The 22,387-nt window shown below is 55.8% G+C and overlaps 1 protein-coding gene across 7 annotated transcripts in view; it reads left to right on the forward strand.

Moving 5' to 3' along the window:
• Nucleotides 1-22,387, forward strand: part of SEPTIN9 (septin 9) — a 134,095-nt gene that overhangs the window by 100,787 nt on the left and 10,921 nt on the right. For 6 of the 7 annotated variants that reach the window (XM_039562214.1, XM_039562216.1, XM_039562218.1 and 3 more), the window contains 4 exons: nucleotides 14,881-15,072; nucleotides 18,866-18,994; nucleotides 19,369-19,450; nucleotides 20,149-20,286. In XM_039562214.1, coding sequence (XP_039418148.1) covers nucleotides 14,881-15,072; nucleotides 18,866-18,994; nucleotides 19,369-19,450; nucleotides 20,149-20,286 — 541 coding nt within the window. Of the gene's footprint in view, nucleotides 1-7,855; nucleotides 7,920-14,880; nucleotides 15,073-18,865; nucleotides 18,995-19,368; nucleotides 19,451-20,148; nucleotides 20,287-22,387 lie in introns of those variants that run through there. The other variant, XM_039562219.1, reaches the window with a different exon arrangement.

The following is a 22,387-nucleotide window of genomic DNA, read 5'->3' on the forward strand; positions in this document are numbered from 1 at the left end:
GGGGAAGGGAAGGCTGTCACTCCTGGGGTTGAGCCTGCTGGGTGCTGTGATCTTATGGCTGAATTCAACTGGACTTTATTTCATTTATCCCTAAAATTTGTTGGGCTTGGTGGAGTAGAGTATGGTAAAGCTACCTGATTTGTTAAAAAGTAATCACCAAACTGGCAGTAAAAGAGTTAATCTTGCAAATACAGCTCAGTGGCATCCTGGAAGTGTCCATCCAAAAATCAGGATGGGAGTGGGCATGTGGCATTTCGAGGTAACAGGGTAGAGGTGGCCAGGCTGGCAAACCCCACTTGCCACGGGGCCGCAGCTGTGACTCGGGCATGGACGTGGCACTGTGGGATGTGTGCCTGGCTGGGAGATGAAGGCAGAGACAGTTCATCCACATCTAGTGGGTGTGAGCACTGTCTGCTTCCCAGCAGCATCCTTGGCTTTGTTCCCTGGGGTCCCTGTCCTTGTGGGGACGAGGCAGAGTTCTGCATTAATGCCCTGAAGATCTCTGCAGGCTCATCCTTATCATCCCCAAAATATCGGGCAGTGCTGGCGTGCTCAGAGCTCCCTCCCTGAGCCATTGGTGATCGCTAGGAAGGGGTGCAGCCGGTGGGAAATCAGCAGTGGTGCTTTCTCCAGTCCCTGATAAATCCCCTGAAAACCCCTGCCCAGGTCTGGCTGCTCTAGGGGTGCTTTGGGACCATCAGATTTTCCTAAAACATCCATGCCCCTGTGGTCCTGCTGCAGGGATGCTGCCTGGGTCCAGCCGCCTCCAGCCAGCTCTCCCTTCTCACGAACTTGTGGAAAAGTGATTTCCCTTCCTATTTTCTGGCCCCTTCTCAGACTCAGACTGGGTTAACTCTTGCTGTAGATGCAAAACTTGCTGGAGGGGCCTGGCCAGGCGGGGCTGTAAAAGCCACATTTTCTTTGGGAATCGGATTAAGGCCCCTTTTTCCTCGTGCTGGGCGGATGCGGGTGACATGAAGTCTCTCTTTGTCCTGGATGGTATTTCTGGCCCAGCTGCAGTGGGTTAACCCTTTGTCATCCCACACAGTCCTGGTGATGAATGGCCCTTTGCTAAGCAACAGGGACCTTTTCCTGGGGTGGAAGCAGGGGCACTGTGGGCTGTGTCCTCCCCCTGCACAGCTGGGGGATGAAGTGCAAAGCCTTGGTGCCTGGGTAGGGGACATGTCTGTGGGACAGGGAGCTGCCCTAACGCTGCTTGCTGCTGCCTTTCTTTGCCATTTTTAGTCTCTGTTCCCCAAGATAGATGGATGGGAGTTTGTGCCCCAGTCCTGCACTGGGACCAGAAATGTCTCCGTGCTGGGGCAGCCCCGGGCTGCCTGGATGGCACAGAGGGACTTGGGTGGGACAAGGAGGGGGCAAAAGTGACGGTGAGAGCAGAGGCCAGGCCGGCTGGCGGAGCACGAGAGCTGCCTGTGTGCTCCTCGGAGGGCACTGACCGTGTTCAGTGGTGCTCCCCGGGCACCAATGCCCAGCCATGCCTGCTGCGGCAGGAGCATCCCTTTTCCTGGATAACCAGCCGGGAGCAGGGCAATGGCAGGCAGAGAGCACCCACAGGGATCCCAGGAGCCCTCAGCTCTGGTGCCCAGGATCCAAGGAGGTGTCTTGGTTTGCTACTCGGTGCTGGGCTCTGTGGCCGAGAAGAAATGGAGGTGATTTCATGGCCATGCCCTGGAGTCTGGTGGCTGTGGGCATCTCACACCTAGGGCTCGGGTCCATTTTACTTTGTTTCCCCTCTGTGGCGCATTGTTGCATCACCTTGGATTCATCCGCTGCTGCTCTGAGCCTTGGCTTGGCTTGTTTGTTTATGCAAAAGCCAAATGGTAGCAGGGAACATCCCTTTCTGGTGGCCTGGAAAAGCTGCCGGGGGCACACAGCGCTGGCTCCCTGCAGCGCTGATCCTGTGCTGTTATCAGGGAGCCTCCTGATAAGAGCAGAGCAGGGATTTCCCCAGAGGGGGTCCTGGACCATGTCAAAGTGGCATCAGGAGCTCCCCAGGCCTCCCAGCAGTGGAGGAGTGCAGCCCACAGGCCTGAATTCTCCCCGTGTCCCTCTCCCTGCTGAGTTTTAGGACATGATCACCCCAAGGCTGATGGAGGGGTGCCACCATCTCCTAAATCTGACCCAGCAGCAGATGGGGACCGAGCGGGACTCGCTCACGGCGTCGGGAACTGCAGGGCGGCGACGCATTTCCCTCCCACCCGAGCTCCTCCTCCCCCCCATCCTCCTGACCTTTTCCTATCAAAACACAAAGCGCTATTATTCGGAGCAAGGCACCTCCATCCGAGGAGACAGCTGGCGTTGCAGCAGCTTGCTGGGGATGGGTTGTTATTAATTAAGCTGCAGGAGACAGCCCGGCAGCTTGAATGGAGTTTTCCTTCTTTTCAGGGTTAGGATGCCCTAAATTCTTTCTTCTTTACCTCCAAACGGTGTTTATAGGTTTAAAAGGGGCAGCAGACAAAGGGTGGAGAAGGGCCCATTATGTACAGCTTGCAGGGACGTGTATCCCTGCACGTGGCCTGCAGGGACCATTAGGACACCCCAGCACCTTCTTTGCAGCTTGGTTTGTACCAGGGGTTGCTGTGACCCCCAGGGATGTCCCTGTGCCACTGCCAGGCCATCTCCCCATCTAGAGAGGAGATGCCACTTTGGGGTGTAACAGTTTGAACGACTTGAGCAAGTTTGGGGTGACTCGGGCGGTTGAACTTTTCACTCCTTGCTGCTCTCCCTTGCAAAGGTGATTTATTTTCACCAAACTCATCCTGTGCCTCTGCTGCCGGGTCTGCTTTGACCGTGCAGAGGAGGAGCAGAGGTGGTGAAGGAGGATGCTGGGGCTCTGGGAGGTGCCCTTTGGTGTGTGAGCTCTGTGTAGGCTCCATCTGCTCCCCCTCTCTCCACAGGGCAGGATGCAGGGGTTTGGTGGAGTGGGGCTCTGGGATGCTGGGGGGGCTGAGATGCAGAGAGTTTTGCTTTACCTCTTTTAGGGATAATTTGTCCTTTGGGATACTCTGTGGATGTCTGGGGAGCAGATCATGCCCTTGAAGAGGAGGGGTGAGCACTGCTCCTAAGCAGCCAAAGGAGCCAAGTGTGTTTCCTTGGGCATGGCTGGGCTGTGCCATCTGCAGAGCTGGCCCAGGGATCTGAGCAGCAGCGTTTCGGGGCCAGGACAGACCTGTCCCTGCTGAGCAAAACCTGTGCTCAGAGCTGAGGCCACAGCAGTGCCTGGAAGATGCTGAGAGTGCTTTGTGTCTGTCCAAACCAGCACATCAGTGCCCCAACCAGTGTTCCCTGAAAGGGAAAAGGAATTTGGGAGGATTGGGGTTCTTTATTGCTTTTTCCAAATATCTGTGACTGTGGAGTGCCTTCCTAGCAAAGCCTGTTCCCTGCTGGAAAATGGTGGATTGTTCAAGCACAGTGAGGACCCTCCTGCCTCGCGGGAGCAGGCAGGAGCTGCAGATCCTCTGCAGGAGGAATGTGCCAGAGGAAGGGAGGCTGCTGCATGGACACTGCTGGGATGTGACACCGGGAGCCGAGGCACGGCCTCCCCAGGGAGTGGGTGACTCATGCCAAGGACACAGTGCCAGCTGCTCCTGATGGCTGGTGACAGCGTGTGAAATCATTCCTTCCTTCCTTCCTGGAAAGTGGGAGCAGTCTGGAGATGTCCAGCTGGAGGAGACTCTGGGTTTTGGTGTGGTGGAAGCTGGGACAGTCCTGGGTGTGATGTGGGTTCAGCAGAACAGCCACGGTGCAGTGATGCTGGAGGGTCTGGATCCTGCTCCTGGCCAGGGCGTGGAGGGGTTGATTGGTGGTTGGTCCCTGAGCTCTGGAGGGCTCTGGGATGCTCCTGGCAGTGCCTGCACCCCATGTTACTGCTGCTCCACTACCCTCCTTCTCTAGGGAGATTTAAGCCACCAAAGAGCTTCTTTCATGAAGGAACTGGTGGGATACCTGCAGAGGTCTGTCTGACATGGGCTGCTCAGAGGAGCTGTTCAATACCAGAAACCAGGTAGCTTTAAAGACAAAAACCAGCATAATCCATCGACTTGGGAGTTCGGTACAGCCAGAGAAGAGGAAATGTCATTGACCTGTGGGTCCTAGAGATGTTCTGGGGAGTTACCCTGCACATGCTGCAGGGACTGTGGTGGCTGCCTGCCAGAGCTCTGCCTGAGTGGTAACACTTGCAGACCTGCACTCAGGCTCTTAGAAAAGCTTTGGGGTTGTTTTTAGATGTTCCTGGCATTGGGAGATCCTTTCTGTTCCTGCTAGAGGTGATGGTGTCTCTTTCAATGCTAAAAAAAATTAAATTTTGGTCTTGTGATCTTCAAGCTCTTGTCCTTTTCTCACTCATGCTGCTTTCCACTGAGTTTGCTGGTGCTTCACCAAGGTCTCTGCATTTCATTCTGCTATTGATCTGAGATTATAAATACAGCTGGCAGAATTTCCGTCTGTCTGTCAAAGTCACTGGGGACTGGCAGGTAGTCAGCATTGCAGCAATATTGAAAGAATAAAAATTATTTCCTAAGCCCTAATAGTGCACTTTTAACTGGAGACTGATGAGGTGCAGTAAAATTGGAAATGTCCCTTCAGCATTCCTGCGAGAGAACATCCCGCTCATGCTGCCTGTGCCCGAGGGATTTGATGTTTTCTTAAGTGCTGGGCAGCTTGGGATGAAGTGAGTTTGTTGGCAGGTCTGCCCACAGGCTGGATAGTGCTGGTGAAGCTGCCTTCACCTGCTAATCCTGGTTATTCCTCGAAGCTGGGGATTTATGGTTGGAGCTGGCCAAGGGCAGAGCATTGCCCGGCGCAGGGGAGAGCTGCAGTGCTGCTGGGGGACAGCCCCACTGCTGGGCAGTTCTCTGCTGCAAAGGACTGTGGCTGGGATTGTTCCCAAAACTCAGGGTCTGTTGAAACCCTCACTGCTGTATCCCTGAGCATGAGTGCTGGACCACCTTCTCCAGTCAGCCCTACCAGCCCTGCAGGGTGTGGCTGTGACATGGGGACCTTCTTTCACTACAAGGATGTCCCATAAAGCAGTACAGATTGGATTGTGTAAGCCAGGCAGGAATCTTCCTTAACATTTCAGATTAGTTGCAAGACTAAAAGCTGGATCTGTAGTTAGTTCAAATCCCTCGGTACAACTGACAACAGCAATGGGCCTCTTTAGAATTGCTCCTAACTCTGATTATTAGTTTTTTCTAAGAGAAGAACAATGAGTTTGTGATTTTAAAACCCTTAATTAGAGGATTTGGATCCAGTTCTTGGCTCTGCTGTAAGATTTCTGTGTGACCCTGGGCGAGTCACTTAATCCCTGTCCAGTTCATCTTCACTGTAGGGGTAAAGCTGCTTCCTTCCTCTGCCTGTCGGTCCTGCCTGTGCTCAGAGCCAGAAATGAGCAGTGGGAGAAGCACAGGGACCTTTTCTTCTTGCAGGAACAGAGATGCTCCTGTAAGAACAAATCCCAGAGGTGGCTGTTTGTCACTCTGTGAGTGCCACCTCTGCACAAACACCCCAAAGCCACCGAAAGCCATCCTGGGGACCAGCAGTGCTACTAAAGGGCTGCTGCACTTGCTGTGGGGCCAAGGATGACACTTTGTTGTCCTTCTGAGCTGCTCGCTCACCACCTGTTGCTCCTGGGAAGGATAAGAGTTGAAACAAAATATTTTCTATTAATTAATCTGGGAAACAACTTGTACACAGTGTTGAGTTCCTGTGTGCTCCGATTTCTTCCTCCTGAGGGTGGGGAGGCCCTGGCACAGGGTCCTCAGAGAAGCTGTGGCTGCCACGTCCCTGGAATTGTCCAAAGCCAGGTTGGACCTGGTTTAGGGGAAGGTGTCCCTGCCCATGATTGGAATTAGATGGTCTTTAAGGTCCCTTCCAACCAAACCAGTCTGCGATTCTGTGAAATGTCTTTGCAGAGATTCATTGACCATGGGGAGAACTTTTCTATGGTTATTTTTGTTCCCTCACAGGCAAGACTAAAGTATGCCCATGATTTCAATCTGAAAAAATTAACTCCAAGGAGCAAGGAGTTGGTTCACGTGGCTGAGCACGATGTGCTCACCTGTGTTTGCTGCTCTTGGTTTGGGCACATGAACCCTGTGCTGATGTTTAACTCCTGCAGAGCCACAGATGTGGCCAACTTGATGGCAGGGACAGGAAGAGCACATCGCATCTGCAGAGCCCACATGCACTTGAGATCCTCCCTTTAATCTTTGTGCAAGCACAGCACCTAAGTGAGCTGGGCACAGCCTTTTCCTGCCTTTCTCCAGCTAAAACAAGGCTGGAGCGACTTACAAACAGACCCAGCTGCTACTCGGGCAAGCCCGGTTTGGCATCTAGCATTGGATTTTCCTGGAGATTAGAGAGATTAAAACACTAATGCCTATTGATAGGGGTTAAAGCTTTAATAAGTCATAAAAAGTGGTGTAATCTGGCAGAAAGCTGCACGCAGCTGCAGCATAAGCAGATTGAGGCTGGGTTTCCTGCCTGGGTGCTGGGTAAAGGTTTCTCAGAAATTGGTATTTGTGGTACTTGCTGAAGTGGGGGGGGGATGTGGTCTTGCCCCCCGAGCACCCATCGTTTGCAGAGCAGCCTATGCCAGCCTTGCTGGGCATCACGGGAGGGGTGCTGCCAGCCTGGTGGGGTGGGAAGGGGCTGCTGCCAGCATGGTGTGTGGTGGCAGTGCTTGTTGGAGGAAGATCTGCCACTGCTGGTGGTCCGGAAGTGGAGAGGGAAGGTGACAGCCACGATAGAGCCACAGGCAGGAGACAGGGCAGGGGGGCTGTGGTGCCACGGGCACAGGTGGCAGGGCTGGCATCAAGTGCAGGAGCTTAGCCAGAGGCTGGTGATGCTGGTAACAGCTCAAAAAGGAAATACGAGTACTAGCTCTGGGCTTGCAGGCTGTGCAGGGGCTGTTGGTGGGAAATGGAGTCCTCTGGGTGTTGAAAATTGCAGATGTGCACATCTGTCTTAACCCTTTCATCACCTGCAGGCCTTTCTCTGGGAGTGCAAGTCTGGGAACTGCAGGGAAAAAGTCCTGAGGTCATAGGGTGGGTCAAAGGAACGTGTCAGACCCAGGAGCCCAAAAGAGGGAGGTTGGCTTCTTCTTGGCTGTGACAGGAGAGAGTCCCACCGCCACTGCTGGACATCACAGAGGGGACTTCACCCCACACCAGGGTGTGTGTTGGAGGGACATGGCAGCTTCCCTCCTGTGGCTGGCCCTCCCCTCTGCTGGTGGGAGAGAGGTGGTGGGGATGCTCTGGGATCAAGGTATAAGGCAGGAAGGACTTGTGGAGACAGCTAGTATCTTCATTCAGCTTCACTGACATCATTTTAGAGAGCAGCCGTGCCCATGGGGGTAGGTTGACATCTTGTCCTGGCAGATGTGAGATGCAGCCCAGAGCAAACCGAGGCCACACTCCCAGCGCTCACACCCGCCAGCACTGCTTTGGGGCTCTGCTGGAGAATTTCGGGATGCTAGAAAGCAAAAGGCTTCCCTGGCCTCAGGGACGGGGATGTGGATGAGAGAGTGGCCCTTGTCCCTGGAGCACTGGGTTCCTCTCGTGTTGGGGCTGCCCCGTTTGTCCCAGCCTCTCTCTTTCCCGTGGAAGTCTCCCCGCACCTCCTGCGCGGACCCGGGCCGTGCCGTGCCCCCAAACTCTTCTTCCTCTCACCCTTTGCGGGCCCCCCTGGGCCGGGCCGGGCCGGGAGCGGCGGGGGATGGAAACCGCCCGGGGGCGAAGCAACTTCCCGGGAAGAGGCTCCATCCCCCCGGGCCGGGCTGGAGGGGGAGGAGGCAGGGTGATGGGGGAGGAGGAGGAGGAAGGGCGATGGGGGAGGAGGCGGAGGACAGCGCGGGAGGAGGCGGGAGCCACCGGCTGCCGGAGCCGCCGCCGCCGCGGGTGAGTCTCCGGTGCCCAAGGGGCGGGGGCTCCGGGGGGCAGCGGAGGGGGGAATTATGGTGGAGGGAAGTGCTTTTTTGGGGTGAATTACCCTGGGGAAGGGCCTGAGAGCGCGGGGGGTGGGTCCCGCGGTTCCCACGGAGGGCGGCGGGGCGCGGTGTGGGGGTTCCCCGCCGGGGCAGGGGGTCCCCGGGCCAGGGGCACAGGGTGCTGGGGGAGGGGGGCTCGGCCCCCGGCCCCCTTCTGCCGCCGCTGTGCCCCACAAGAGGGGCCGCTGCTCGGCACCGCCTGGCCGCGCTGCCGGCATTGTCCGGGAGAAATAGAGATCAATAGAGATCAATAGAGATCAATAGATCAAACCCTCCCCTGCCTGGGAGGCACCCCCTGGTCCCCTGCCCTGTCCCCGTGGGTACCCCCTTGTCCCCTGCCCTGCTCGCCCTGCTCCGGCTGCTGCCCCCGCTGAAGGGCTCGCGGGGCGTCTGGGGCGCAGCTGCCTTTAGTAACGAAAGAAAGCAAAAAAACCCGACCAAACAAAGAAACTAAATTAAAATCCATACCACCCTACCCTTCAAAGAACAAAACCAAGCGAAAAAATCATTTTAAAAGGGGAGAAAAAAAATAGGGGGAAAAAAAAAAAAAAGGAAACCTGAACTGCAACCCCCGGGATGTGAATCCCTCTGGCTCGCTCCTTTCTTTGCCGTAGCTGCGTTCAGTGCCTCGTGGGACGCGGGCATCAGCCCCGGAGTGCGGCTCGGCAGCCCTGGGCACACTCAGCCGTGCCCGGGGCCCGTTCCTGGGGCTTGGCCGGACTCATTCCTTCTGCAGTGTTGTCTGGACAAGCTGAGTTTGGGGAGCGCTGCCTGGCTCTTTGTTTTCACAGCGCAGAGCTCTGCAGAGCAGTGGTGACAGGGTGCTTTCTCTTGGCTGGGGGCTGGGGAGGGTCCCCATGTCCCCCCTGTGCTGAGTACCATTGTCCAGGGTGGGTGGACAGGGGTGGGAGTGGATGCCATCCTCGGAGCCCCCATGGAATCAGCTTTGTGGGTGTCCTTGGACCCTCCTGGGCACGGGCACCCTGAGCCTGTCTGCGGGGAGCAAGGGCTGTGCATGGGCTACACGGGGCCAGCTGATGGAGCAGCTTCTGCTGGGATCTGTGTGCGGGAAGGTTCCTCTCAATGGGGCGTTCCCAGTGAGGCAGGGCTGCTCTGGGATCAGCCTTGCTCCAGCTCCGGGGGAAGCTCCTTACAGTGGGAGATCAGTGAGGCTGCATGGCCAGAGACCTCTGTATGCCCAAGCCAAGACTTGGGGTTGTTTGTGATCATCTTCTCCTTTTCAAACATGGAGAACAGTCTAAGAACTCTTTGCAAGTGGTTTAGAGCTGCTGTCTCACATGCTTGGAGAAATGAGCATGTCGGACTAGGGTTGTGCTGCCAAAGCTACACGTGTCCAACCAGGGCAGGGTGGTGGTCAGCCTGGTGGTCAGCCTCATGCCACATCCGGGCAGCACAGGAGCTGGCAATGGAGCAGCAGGCAGCAGTTTGAGGTTGTGGAGCTGGCACCACGTTTTCACCCCTGGGATGGGCTCGTGCACGCCAGCCCAGACACGCTGGTGACCAGAGCCTGCAGCAGCCAGCGGGTTTAAGACGGGAACGGAAGCAGTGATGGGGAGCACTGAAGCATCCATCTCTTGTAAATAAAAGAGCCGGGAGGGTTGAGCGGCAGAGGGCAGGGGCTGCTGGGCTTCCGGAGCAGGAGGGGAAGCACACAGAGCACACAGTGAGTGAGGACGGAAGCGCACGTGGCTGGCGGGGACAGCTCGACCTGCACGTGATGCGTGCCCATGACTTGTGGCTTAGGGCTGTGGCCCCGACTGGTCACCTGTGGAAGCGCTCACACCACAGCAGGAATCACTGCCTCCTTTTATAAAACTCTGAAAATGGGTTTATTCCCCACCTGAGTAAAAGGGTTCAAGCCTGGAGCATCAGGAGTGCACCCGGCCACCTCTCTGGCAGCTCTTGGGTGGATTTGGTCAAATGAAGAGGAGTTAAGCATACTCTGCTATTTCTGGGTCGTGTTTGTTGGCACCCAGGTGGAAATGCAAGCTGAGAAGGAAACATAACTGGTTGGTAGGTGGGCTTGGGCTGGCAGCCAGCCTGAAACTGTAGCCCAATGCCCAGGGATGCGAGGGACAGACTCCAGCTTGGGCCTGTCAGGTGCTGGTGATTGGAGCTGAATAATAGGAACATCCCTTGGTTACAGTTTGGTGCTGCAGGGTCTGTGGCACTGGCTCTGTGCCAGCCTGAGCCACCCCAGCTTCGGACTGAGCTGTGCCTCACATTCCCTGGCACCCGCACACCCAGCAGGGACCTGCCACGTTCAGCACCAGGGGATCCCGTGGTGGCAGTGACTGGGCAGCTGAAAAAATCACCAGTGCCTGGGCCATGCTGGGATTGCATCCAGTCCTGGCTTTGCTGACTCCCTCCCTCCTGACTCCTGCTGTCCCCTCAGAAGGGACAGGCTCTGCCACCTCCTCCGCAGGTTGGATCTGTTTCCATGGCCTGTGGTCACTGCTCAGTGTGCCGAGGGGAGAGGCCCTGGAGGCCACGTGGGCTGCAGTCCTGACAGCCAGCTGTCCTTAACCAGGAGCTGAGATTCACTCTTTGGAGCTAAAAATGCCTCTGCGACACCCTACAGGCACGATTCTCCAAGAGAGCTGCTCCCAAAAATCAAAAGATTAGGTGGTTCACACTTCTCCCTTGAAAACATCTGTGGATACTCAGCTGCCCAGGCTGTGCTTTCACACCACTGTGCACTGCTCTGAACCTGCTCTCTGTGTTTGCATGAATCCATCCCACAAATCTGGGAGCCCATAGTACTTCCAGTGTCTGTTGTGTGGAGGGAAGGGCAGTTTTCCACAGTGTCCTCATCTTCTGGGTGCTTGTAGCTCTGCAGAACTGGTTGCAGCATCATCGAAAGGTGACCAGTGCTTGGTGCTTCTGGCATCCGAGGGGTGTTTCTTGGATTTACTTCCCAAACATTGCCATTTTGCCCTTGATTGTGCGTGCATCCGTAGAGTGTGCAATGGTTTGGATCTGTTGCATCCATAGAGTGTGCAATGGTTTGGATCTGTTGCATCCATAGAGTGTGCAATGGTTTGGGTCTGTTGCATCCATAGAGTGTGCAATGGTTTGGGTCTGCTGACAGGCAGCCATGGCACAGGTGCAGCCTCCTGGCCCCTCTCCAGTTGCTCTGTGCAGCCACTGAGCACCAGGTCTGTGACCAACCCTGCTCCAGGACCAGCTCTGCTCTCCCAGATCGCCAGCAGAGCTGCTGGGTCTAGCCAGGACCTGAGCTGGATGAGACATTCCCAGTTCAGCCCCTGCGGGGGTTCTTTAACCTTTGTGTGTCTGCAGTGAAGCCCCAGTCTCCTGCAGATCCCTATCCCAGATCCTCAGGGAGGATTACCAGCCCCTGGGTTTTGGGGGAGCCCGTGGCTGTCCTTACATGCCCTGCCCACAGTGTCCTGGTCTGTGGCAGCCTCGTGGCACCAGCACAGCGTGTCCAGCAGCCCCTGGCCAAGCCCATCCCACGGCACACGGTGTCCAGCTGGCTGGAGGAGCAGGAGGGTCCCCGGGGGGCTCCCAGGGGCTTCCCTCCCTGCAGGGTGCCTTTCATCTGCTGCTTCGCAGATGTTGGCTTTGGCTCGTGTCTGACATGCATCAATTACAGAGCAACAGCCCCGAGTCTTTGGCAAAATCAACTTTGGAACAGCTGTCCTGAGTCAGCCGTGCCCGAGCCGGCGCTCTGGCTCTGTCCCCACTTGGTGCAGCGCTGCCCTGACCATCTCCACATCTCCTGTGCCCACATGGACAGGGTTTCCCTGGCAGAGGAGGCCTAAATATGGCACTTGTTCCCATGTGCTTGATGTTTATCCAGGAGCCCTTGAGTGGGAGAGAGCTGCAGGCTCTGAGCTCTCTGCCCCATCAGCAGAGCGATGTCCCCTTGTGTGGGGGACAACAGTTGGGTTAAGGTGACAATGGTGAACCATGTGAGGTCTGGTCCTGCTCTTGGCAGGGACTCTGTGGCAATCAGGGATTTCAGATAGCATTTGGTATTTATTAACCCATCCCTCCCTGCAGTGCTCCGGAAGCGGCTGCTCGGTGACACTGGCTCTGGCAGCACCACAGGTTTGACACCGTCCCCTCAGAGAGCACAGCAGGTCAGACAAATGCAGAATGTGCCCATGAAGCATCCCAGGCATCCACTGCTCTGCTCCAATGTATTTCTAGGGTCTTTCTGTTTTAGACAAGTGACTCCTGGGAGTGCTGCATGCCACCCAGCACAGCATCCCTGTGTGCCACCGAGTGCTCCTGTGGTTTGGCTGCACCCTCCTTCTGCTGGCACAAACTCCTTGGAGCCGAGTGTGACACTGGAGTTTTTGCTAAGAAAAGACCAGTTCAGTGCTGGGAAGCTGAAACAAAAATTGCATGTTTGAGTTGTGGCATTTCCCTGGGGAGTTTGCTGATGGTGCTGTGGCATGGGGGGCTTTGCGTCCCTGCTGTGCTGCAGACACTCCTAGCTGCAATATACTGATTTTTATTGTATTTTTCCCCAGTCAGGACCCAGGTGCTTTAAATCACCAGTTCCCCACAGACCAGCTGAAGCACATGGACTGCCCAGCCTGGGTGCTGCTCTTCCTGTGGCTTTGGTCTGGCTGGAGTCTGGGGAGCCCTGAGCCCTCCTTCTCCCCCTGAGGGCCACAGAGTGTCTGCTCCCTGAGCTGGGAACAGTTTTCCTGCATGTCCCCCTGCCTGGGGACAGGTCAGCCCCTCTGCATGCTGCCAACTGCTCCTTGAGGTGCTGGAGATGCTCCTGGCCTCTGTCAAGTGGAGGGTGGCTTTCTGCTCTATTTAATTTCTTAATTTCTCTGCACCTTACCTGCCCCAGTGTCCCAGTTTGCCATCCCATCCTTGGGGCTGTCCTGTGCACACAAGTGGTGCCTGGAGGAGTTAAACCCATTGCATAACCCGGTGTTGCTGCTGGTGGCAGCATATTTTCCACATGATTTAGCTGTCGTTTTGTTGGTTTGTTTTTTTTTTTTTTTAGTGTTATGCTTTTGGCCTTGCCACTTTGGAACGGGGCTAATTTGGGATTTGTGGTGAGGCCTCGGGCGGGCTGGGCTGGTTGATTTTGCGAGGGGCAGCGTGGCAGTTGCAATTCCAGCTGTGCAGTGTTCCTGGGAGGAGTGGGATGCTCCCAGTGGCAGTGCAGCTCCAGCTGTGCAGTGTTCCTGGATGCTCCCATGAGTGTCAGGAACAGCGTGTTTGCTCTCCAGCAGCTCTGTGAGTAATGCTCAGCTACGCAGCCCGGGATCGAGGGTTGGAAAAAACTGTTCAAAGGGACCCAACAGTCGTTGGGATTAGTTCTAGGTTTGTTTTTTCTTCCTTTTTTAATTTTTTTTTTTCTGCTTGGCCTATATTAAGCACGTGGAAGTGTGCTGTGCTTGCAGGAAGAGAGTGGTTCCACCTCACAGACTCCAGCAGGGTCAGGTCTGACACGGCCAGAGGAGAAGGGGTGATGGGCTTGTGCTTGGAGGAGCCCCTTTGGCCCAGCCACACTCCTACAGAGAGAGGGAGGGAGAGAAAAGCAGGCAACACATCATCAAAGGCCAGGAATAACTGGGGTGAGACGAGCTGAGAGCTGTGTTGCTGTCTGGAGGCGTGAGGACTTTGCAAATAACGATGTTTTTCTTAATAATAATAAACGATTAAAAAATAATAAATAAGCATTGCAAAACACTGAGCAACAACAAAATGCTCACTTAGGCTGGTGGCTGCAGGCACTGAGCAGCAGCAGCCTGGGGTGGCGAGGGCTCTTAGAAGTGTGTTTTCCTAAAACCTCCCTCTCTGCCTGGATCAGAGGAGCAGCAGTGCTGCATGTGGCTGGTGCCTCCAGGAGCTTGCAGGGGACTGGGCTGACCTTGTGCACGCTCTGCCCCCGGGGTATTTGCTGTATCCGCTGTGGGTGATTGGAAGCAGCTGGGACTGGCAGGGAACAAGGCTGCATCACCTCGGGGCACATGGGGCACTTTGTCCTTCCCGATGCTCCTGCCTGGTGCCTGGGGGAGTAGATAATTCCCTGCTTTTTCTTACGAGCTGTTGGCTGAGGCAGTGGTTTTACATTTGCTTCTTCTGAAGAACTTTGTTAGGTTGGAGCATCTTGCAGGGGAGACAGGCACCCTGTCTCTGAGGGAGGCTGATGGGTTTGGGCTTCTGAGCAGATATGGACAGAAGGAGAGCGAGATCACAGAAGCTCGGTGGCTGCGTGGGCGTTGTCTGGCACAACTCCTCTTGATGCAAATATGTTGGGTTTTCCACAAGCCAGGGCCGGCAGCCTCTGATCTGCGTCAGCTGGAGCTCGAGGAGGGCACGTGGCAGAGGATGCCAAGGGCTCCCTGTGTCTGCAAAGCCATCCAGCTCCCACCCAGAACGTGGCTGAGCTGTTCACATCAGCAGTCTGCACAGTGCTGTAATTCCAGTGGTGTGGAGGAGCGGGATGTGTAGGTCTGCCAGTCCCACAGCAGTGCCCAGGCACAGGGCTGTGGGGCTGAAAGCCTTTGTCACTCCCAGACGTGGGCCGAGGACTTTCTGGGTGCTGGGTCCTGCTTTGTGGCAGTAGGTCAGCTGCTGTGGGACCTGGTGCACTCACACCCCCACAGCAGCATCCTGCTGTGGCAGGTTTGTTGGAGTGGGCAGGGATCAAGGTGAACACAGCAAATGGAGGAAGAAAATCCCAAATTTAATGTAATTATTGTAGAGGAAGATCCCACACGCCTCCTCCCTCCCGGCCTGCTGGTACCCTGAATCTCTACACATGCTTTACTCCTGCTTTGAATGCAGCAGGCAGCTCCTGTGATTCCCTGCCAGGAGCAGCACCTCTGACCACCCCATGTGTGCCCCTGCAGGTCCAGAGGCCGTTCCCAGCCACACTCCCGGCATGACGGACGCTCCACGGGATGCCGGCCCCAAGCAGGCGGCGCCGGCGCGGCCGGACAAGCCGGCTGCAGACTTCGGCTACGTGGGCATTGACGCCATCCTGGAGCAGCTGAGGAGGAAAGCCATGAAACAGGGCTTCGAGTTCAACATCATGGTCGTGGGTGAGTGGTTCCCTCGTGCCAGCTGCCCACAGTGTGCTCAGCCGGGTGCTGTCATTGTCCCACAGTGATGTTTGTCCTCTTTGGGGTCTCCTTGGGGTCAGCACTGGGGACTCTGCCTTGGCAGTCAGCAAACCCTGCTGCCAAGGAGCTGGCCTGAGTTCATCTGGAGTTAAAGCTGTTGATGTGATGTGGTCCATGGTCTTCCTCTTCCTCCTTCATCTTGGGGTGCATTATCCATGGGCACCTCCCAGGGGGAAGCACCTCAAGGGGTGTCCCAGGAGTCCTGCTCTGGTTTGAGCAGTCAGAGGCCACACTAAGGGCTCAAGGGGCTGCACTGCTGCTGGTATTCCAGAGCCCTCATCCTTACTGGTACTTCCAGTGATCTGGATAAAATTCCTGTTTGTGAGTTGTTTTGTATTCAGGCAGCCCTGCTACAAGTACCAGGGAAGAAATGCCAAAAGCAGTGATTTACTGGAGGGAATAAAGACCAACAGGAGGGGTTTACAGGGCTCAGTCATTTGGCCTGGGTGGCTCCTTTGGGGCCCTGCAGGGTGGCACAGCAGGGATGAGAGTGTCCCAGCAGGTGTCCACATGCAAGGAGGGAGGGCTGGAGGGTTGTGTGCCCAGATCCTGCTGCCCACAAGCTCCTGTTCATTAGCTCTCCTGGGCTACTGACCACTGGCTGCATCGCTGCTGTTCTGGCTGCAGCTTCAGCTGTGGGGGTCTGTGCTCCTGCAGCCCCCAGGCCCCCAAAGCCAGGGATGGCACAGCCACTGACCTGCAGAATGCTGGGCGCACCAGAGAGCTGGGCAGACCCTGTGGGACACTGGCCAAGGGGGAAAATGGAAAAGAAATGAGGCTTTTCTGCTCTTTTCCAGCTATTAATGTCTGACCTGGTCCCATGGAGCCCCTAGTGTGAGCTGGGCTGTGCTCCTTGGGACTGGGCTGGTCAGGCAGCAGCTCTCCCTGCCTGAATGCCCCAGGGAAGCTGCAGGGGGATGAGGAGAGTAAATCCCAGGCAATGACCAGCAGCATGGTCATGGGATCTCCTGGGAGGAGCTGTGTAAGGCTACAGGTGATGCCTGTGGGATGTCCCACAGGGTGTCCTGGGGGTCTGCCTGGGGTTGTGGAAGGGGCTGATCCAGAGTTTACTTCTTCTGTTAAAGACACCAGTGTGCTGTAGCTTTCCAACAAGCTCTGTGGATGCTCTGCCTTTCCCATCTTGATGATTCCATTCCCTCTAACGGGGAAGGTTCCCCAGGCTGGATGACCACAGCAAGGCTGGGCAGTGCAGAACGAGTTCTTGGGAGACATTTTAACAACTCCAGCTCTTTGCTGCTAGCAGAGGAATCACTGCACTGGTCCTGGGAGCCTGCAAGTGAGATTGCCTGTGCTGAGCTCCCATTTCCCTGCCAGAGGAGGCTCCCATCCCTCCAGGAGCAGGCTGTGCTGCCTCAGCACCTCAGCTGTGTGCTGTGCAGGCGGGGAGGGATGTTGAGGAATGGCTGGGCCTTGGCAGCGCTGTGTGTGGTATGAAGGCCCGTGCTGCGGCGCGCCTGGAAAACATTGTTCTCCCCTTGGCAGGCGCTGGGCTGGCTGGTTGCAGGCTGGGAATTCGGGGCAGCATAAACAAGTCGAGCTCTGGCCCTCCTGGAAGACGCGGGAGGGATGCGGGAGGAGCAGCACCTCGGGGAAGGGGCAGCAGCCAGCCCTCCTCCTGCTGTGCTTCCCTAGGGATGGGTTTAGCTCCATTATTCCCAGCCAGCCTAAGCTGTGAGTCCTTGAGTTGAAATTGTTCCAATCTCTGTCTTACAGGCAGGAGATGAGAGCAGGGAGGAGGGAGGTGGCTTGTCCTGCAGGGGAGGTGGGAACTGAGCATCGCTGCCATGTGGGGGTCACTCCTCACCATGTCCCTGTGGTGGAGCTTTGTGAAAACTCTTTCCCCACTGTAGCAAGGTCCCTGTTCAAAAAAAGGTTTCACAATCCCAACCAGAGCTCTGAGAGGGGGCTGCAGGCTGAGGTCAGCTTAGCCCTTTGTCCTCTAAAGTTGCAGAGATGAGGAAAAATGTCTAAACTTTAAAAGATCCCAACCCTAAAGCACATCTTTTGCGTTGTTTTCGGTGCAAAGCAGCTAGAAGGAGAGCAGAGGTGGCCAGGCTCAGCTGCGTTTTCCCTGCTGGATTTCAGTTCTGGGAGAGGCAGTGGACTGCAAACCAGGGCTGTTGGAAGGGGGCTCTGCCCTGTGCTCAGCTGCCTGTGCCACAGCCTTCGGGTCTCCAGGTGCACCCCACCATGGCTCAGCAAGGTCAGCCTGTGGCTGTGGTGCCAATGGGACATCACATCCTGGCTGCTGGTGGCTCTCACCTCTGGTGCCTTTCCAGGCAGTGCAGCTCCAGCAGCTTGGACAGACACATGCAGAGAGCCACTGCCTGGAGCTCTGGCAGTGTGTCACCTGATTTCACCCGTCCCCAGTGTGTCACCCAGCCTTCCCCTCTCCCCAGGTGCTCCATTTCACAATGAGCAGTGGTGCAGTGAGAGCTCTGGTTTGGCTCTGCATGCCCAGCTCCAGACCTGTTTGTGCCTGCCCATTTGTTTTCAGGCAGCAGAGGGCTGGGAGCACTTACCCGCAGTGCTCCGTGTGTTTCTCAGAGTCCAGCAGTGACAGTGGCTGGCAGAGAGTTCTCCTGTGCTGGATTGCAGCCATTGGTGATGCTGCAAACTCAGCTCTAAAACTCATGTTTGCTCAGGGAGTGGGGTGATGGCAGGAGGTGATGCCCAGTGCTGGTTGGCCTTACTGTTGGCTTTGGTGGCCTGGATGGGCCAGGACCCTGAAGAATATGGGTGAAACCCTTGCTGACTCTGCTTAGGGACACTCTGTGGGACAAGGGATGTGCTGGTGGCAATGCCATGATCACTGTCTGCAAATGTCTTGGCAGAATGGGGCCAGTGAGGTCCCCGTGATGTGTGCAGGACCTCTGCAGGGGGCACAGAGCATCTGCTCCCTGGGTTTTGAGGAGTTAATTCTGTTTTCTTTGCTCTGGAAAAGTTGTTCTCCACGCTCATGGGACAGCTGTTCTTGGAGAGTCAAGAGCTGCTGGTGTCCTTTCCACACAGATCAGTGTCAGCTCTGGGATATGAAAATGCTTCTCTAAAAGCTGTTTTCTGAAGTTGTGGAATCTCATGTGCTTCCTGGGGTGTTGTCTGTGGGATTCAGAGATGCTCCTGGCGTGGACCTGTGTGCGTGCAGCCAGCTGGGCCGGTTGCAGCAGCAAGTCTGTCAGGGAAGCAGCAGCAGATGCAGCAGGGCTGAGGTTTGTAGGATTGTTGCTGCTGTTAGTCCTGTCCAGATAAAGGCTTGCCAAGCTGCTCCAAAGCCTTCCCTGTGGAGCTGGACAGAGGAGACTGCAGGAGAGTGAAGGCACAGCTGGGATGCTTCTTCCTGCGGTTCCCTGGTCCCCGAGCCCTGCTGAGCATCACCACAGCCCTTCAAACATCCCCAGCACTGTCTGCCTGTCCTCGGGGTTGCTGGGATTTTGCCTGGATGCAGGGAACCAGCTGCTTTGGAGCCAGGGAGGGGCTTTGCTACCTGCAGCATCCTCCTGGCTGGGCTGGACTCGAGCTCCTTGGCTCGGGGGAGCTGCAGGGGAGCAGCTGCTCCTCGTCCCTCTCTCTCTCCATCCCTCCAGCAGATCCAGTGCAGCCCGAGTCTGTCAGCAGCCCCTTCCCCTGGCCCCTGACAGCACAGCCTGGAGATGGGGGAGTGCTGACTCTGGGTTATGCTGCTCTCTTCCAGGTCAGAGCGGCTTGGGGAAATCCACGTTAATCAACACTCTCTTCAAATCCAAGATCAGCCGGAAATCTGTACAGCCAACTTCTGAGGAGCGGATCCCCAAGACCATTGAAATCAAATCCATCACTCACGGTGAGGCTCTGCAGGTCCCACCTGCTGCTTTGCCTTTAGGTCCTGCTCTGCCTTGTGTCTCTGGGGACTCACAGGGGTTGTGGACCTCCATAAACCTCAACTCCCATCCCTCTGAACGGGCTTTTACCATCCAGAGATGCTTGCAGGGCTGAGAAAACGTCTCTTTTTTATTTATTAATCGGCATTGAGTTAATTTTGTTGGAAGGAACCAGTGAGGTGGCTGTGGGGGTGGCATTTCAGGGTGGATATGGGGCTGTGAAGGTGCATTTCTCCCCTGGGAGCAAGCTCCAGCTCTGCAGCTGATTGTGGGAGGATGGGCTTGGCCAAAGCACCCATCAACACTCACCTCACACACCAGCTTTCCTCTCTTTCAGAGATTGAGGAGAAGGGGGTTCGCATGAAGCTGACAGTCATCGACACCCCGGGCTTTGGGGACCACATCAACAACGAGAACTGGTGAGCTGCCACTCTGCCCTGGGTGCAGGGGGGAAGGCAGGAGAGCCCCAGCACCTCCTGACCCCGTGCCCAGAGCTGTAGCCTGGCGCTGTGCCCCCCTGCTCCGTGGGCAGCAGGAAGGAGGTTGTTGTGGTGGTAGCGCAGTGCCATGCTCCCTGGGAGAGCCACAAACATCCTGCTGTTCCAGGCATGAGACAACCTTTGTTTGTGGCTGGGAGCAGCTGTGTGCCAGCAGGGCCAGTCCCCAGACCCCGCTCATGTGGCTCTGGAGGCTGAACTCTGCCCGGGATCCCTGGCACAGTGTCTGGTTCTGCAGGATGGCTCCCTGGCCCATGGCAGGTACCTTGTCCCCACCACCAGCTGGGCTTGTGGGCTTTGATTCTGCTCGTGTTCCTGTGCCATGACACCGTGCAAGGGGCCAGGACATGGTCTCAGCCCTGTCCTGCTCCACAGCCAGGTCCAGAAGGAGAGAAGGGAGCACATTTAGCCACTTGCTTGTCTAAACCAGCCAGTTAATACCCTCCTGCAGCAGTGCATGGAGTTGCTAAGCAGTGAACACGTGAGGTTTGTGATTTATGAGATGCTGAGTGTCCCTGGCTCTGCAGGCTCTGCTTCACGCAGCCAGCCCAGGTGGGAGGGTCAGGGTGGTCCAGATCCCTCACACGACCCCACCACCCCGTGTTCCTCTCTCCCTGCAGCTGGCAGCCCATCATGAAGTTCATCAATGACCAGTACGAGAAGTACCTGCAGGAGGAGATCAACATTAACCGGAAGAAGCGGATCCCTGACACGCGGGTGCACTGCTGTATTTATTTCATCCCAGCCACGGGCCACTCGTACGTACCCCGCTGTCCCTGCCACCCCTCAGCCTTCCCCTGCCTGTCTCCCATCAGGGCAGTTCTCCCTGAGATCCTCCCATGTTTTTTGGGACTTGAGGAAGCTGTCCTTTAGGGCTGTATCATCTGGAGCCCTTGCAGTAACAGAGCTGCTGTACCCCAGAGAAATGCGGTGTTTCCTGTTCTGAGGGGCCATGAAATCATCTCTGAGCTCCAGGGAGCTGCTGGCTTTGCTGTGCTCACCTGGCTTGCTACACCAAGGATGGACCAGGTCTCAAATTGGATGGAGAGGCTACTTTTGCAAGCAGAACATTAATTTTTTTTCTTTGCCCCTGACATTGTAAGGGGAGAAGCCAGTTTTCCTTGTGCTGTCAAGGCAGCGAACACCCTCACCCTGTAAGGGTATTTTGTAGGTTGTTTGACTAGTCTGCAAGTGGGATGCTGTTTATTCAGCCCAGAGTTCTCCTGGCTCTGGCACTTTTCAAGTGACAACATCAAAAGGCCCAGATCTCGCTCTATTCTTTTTTTCCCTTTTCTGTTTTTTCTTTTTTCCCCTCCTAGGCACACAGCCCACCCTGAAAATCTGGGGCACTTAAAATGTCTTGAAAAATGTGACTTAAAGTATCACAACATGAAACGAGGCCCAAGTTTCCTTTTGATTTGTGTCAATTCCTTCCACTTTTGGCTCTGTCTGCATTGGGGATGTTTTTGGGTCTGTTTTCAAAAGTAAACTTAAGCCTCCAGCACTGTATTCATGACAGCCTTTTCCACTTCCCCATGCGGAGATTTATTCCAATAGAAAAGACTTTGTTTTGCTTCTGTCAGTGGGTAGACCAAAAATGCATCCTTCACTGGAATAAAATGACTGCATGGGCCAGTTATGCCCCTCTTGTGTAACTGATCAGGAGCAGAGGGGCTGACGAAACATTTATGGTTGAATACAATAAAGCACAGAAGGTTTCAAAGGGAGATGACATTTTTAGGCCAGCCTAACGTGTTGGTCCCACTAATCTCAGCCCAGATCTTCAGCCCCTGCCTCGGCAGGTCTGACTTGCAGCATTAGCTGTGCTCCAGCTTTTCCTCACCGCTCTGTTTAACTCTTAGAAAACACATCTGATGCTCAGAGGCTGCAGGGAGTGTTGGGTGCCGGGCAGGGCAGGCAGGGATGTGGAGCCCCGCTGCCGTGTCCCCCGGCGGAGCCTCTCCAGCCGCGCTCTGGTTTCTCTCACCCGCCGGCCAACAGCAATTGTGTGGATTTTCAGCTGCTTTTTTTCCTTCTCTCCAGCAGACATGTGTTTCCAATATCCGAGTGAGCCCGGCAGATGGGGGCCGTTGTTGCTGAGCCCTGATCCTCTTTCCCCGCAGCCTGATAGCCCGGCTGGGGCTGTCCCCGCTGTCACCGGCTCACCCGTGCCCTCCTGCCACCTGAGGCATGAGTGAAGGGGGCAAGCCCCACTGGGAGGGGGAAGTTGATGGGAAATTTTGCTTCTCTGGGAGCTCCACCGTGCTCCACTCACCATCCTGGATGCTTGGTGCTGCCCTCCGGGGATGTGCTTGCACAGGGTGTTTGTGTTGCCTGGGAACTGCTATATTCACGGTGTGGCAGCCAGAGCAGCAGAGGTGACTCGTGTCCATCTGTCCTTCCCTGGTGGTGTGGGTGGGTGGGGCACAGGACTGCCTGGCACATGGATGTGGCAGGCAGCTGGGTTAGGTTTGACAGGGCACTGGGTGAGAGCTTGCTTTTTCCTAAATAAAAAGGAGTGAGGGATGAAAAAAAAAAGTAAAGTTGACCAGGTGCAGAGATTCAGAGGCCAGAGCAGAGGATTGCTTGGCTCTGTTTCAGTCTGGCTGTCCCATCCAGGCAGCTCAGGGTTAATCAGCAGAGAAGTTTCTGCTGCATAAGGGAGTTCACAAGGGAGTTCAGGACAGGCTTTGCAGCCCACCCAGTTCACACACAGCCTGTAACACTCCCATGTAACCGTGCCTGTGAAGGCTGAGGATGGTGCTGGCAGGGGCTTTCAGCTGCAGCTGCTCAAGCCTGGCTCTGCCACCCAATAAATATCCCTGCTCTGACCCCTGCACAGCTCTGTTCAGCTCGGAA

The sequence above is a fragment of the Corvus cornix genome, chromosome 18 (assembly GCF_000738735.6).
Source record: "Corvus cornix cornix isolate S_Up_H32 chromosome 18, ASM73873v5, whole genome shotgun sequence".
Taxonomy (NCBI): Eukaryota; Metazoa; Chordata; class Aves; order Passeriformes; family Corvidae; genus Corvus; species Corvus cornix.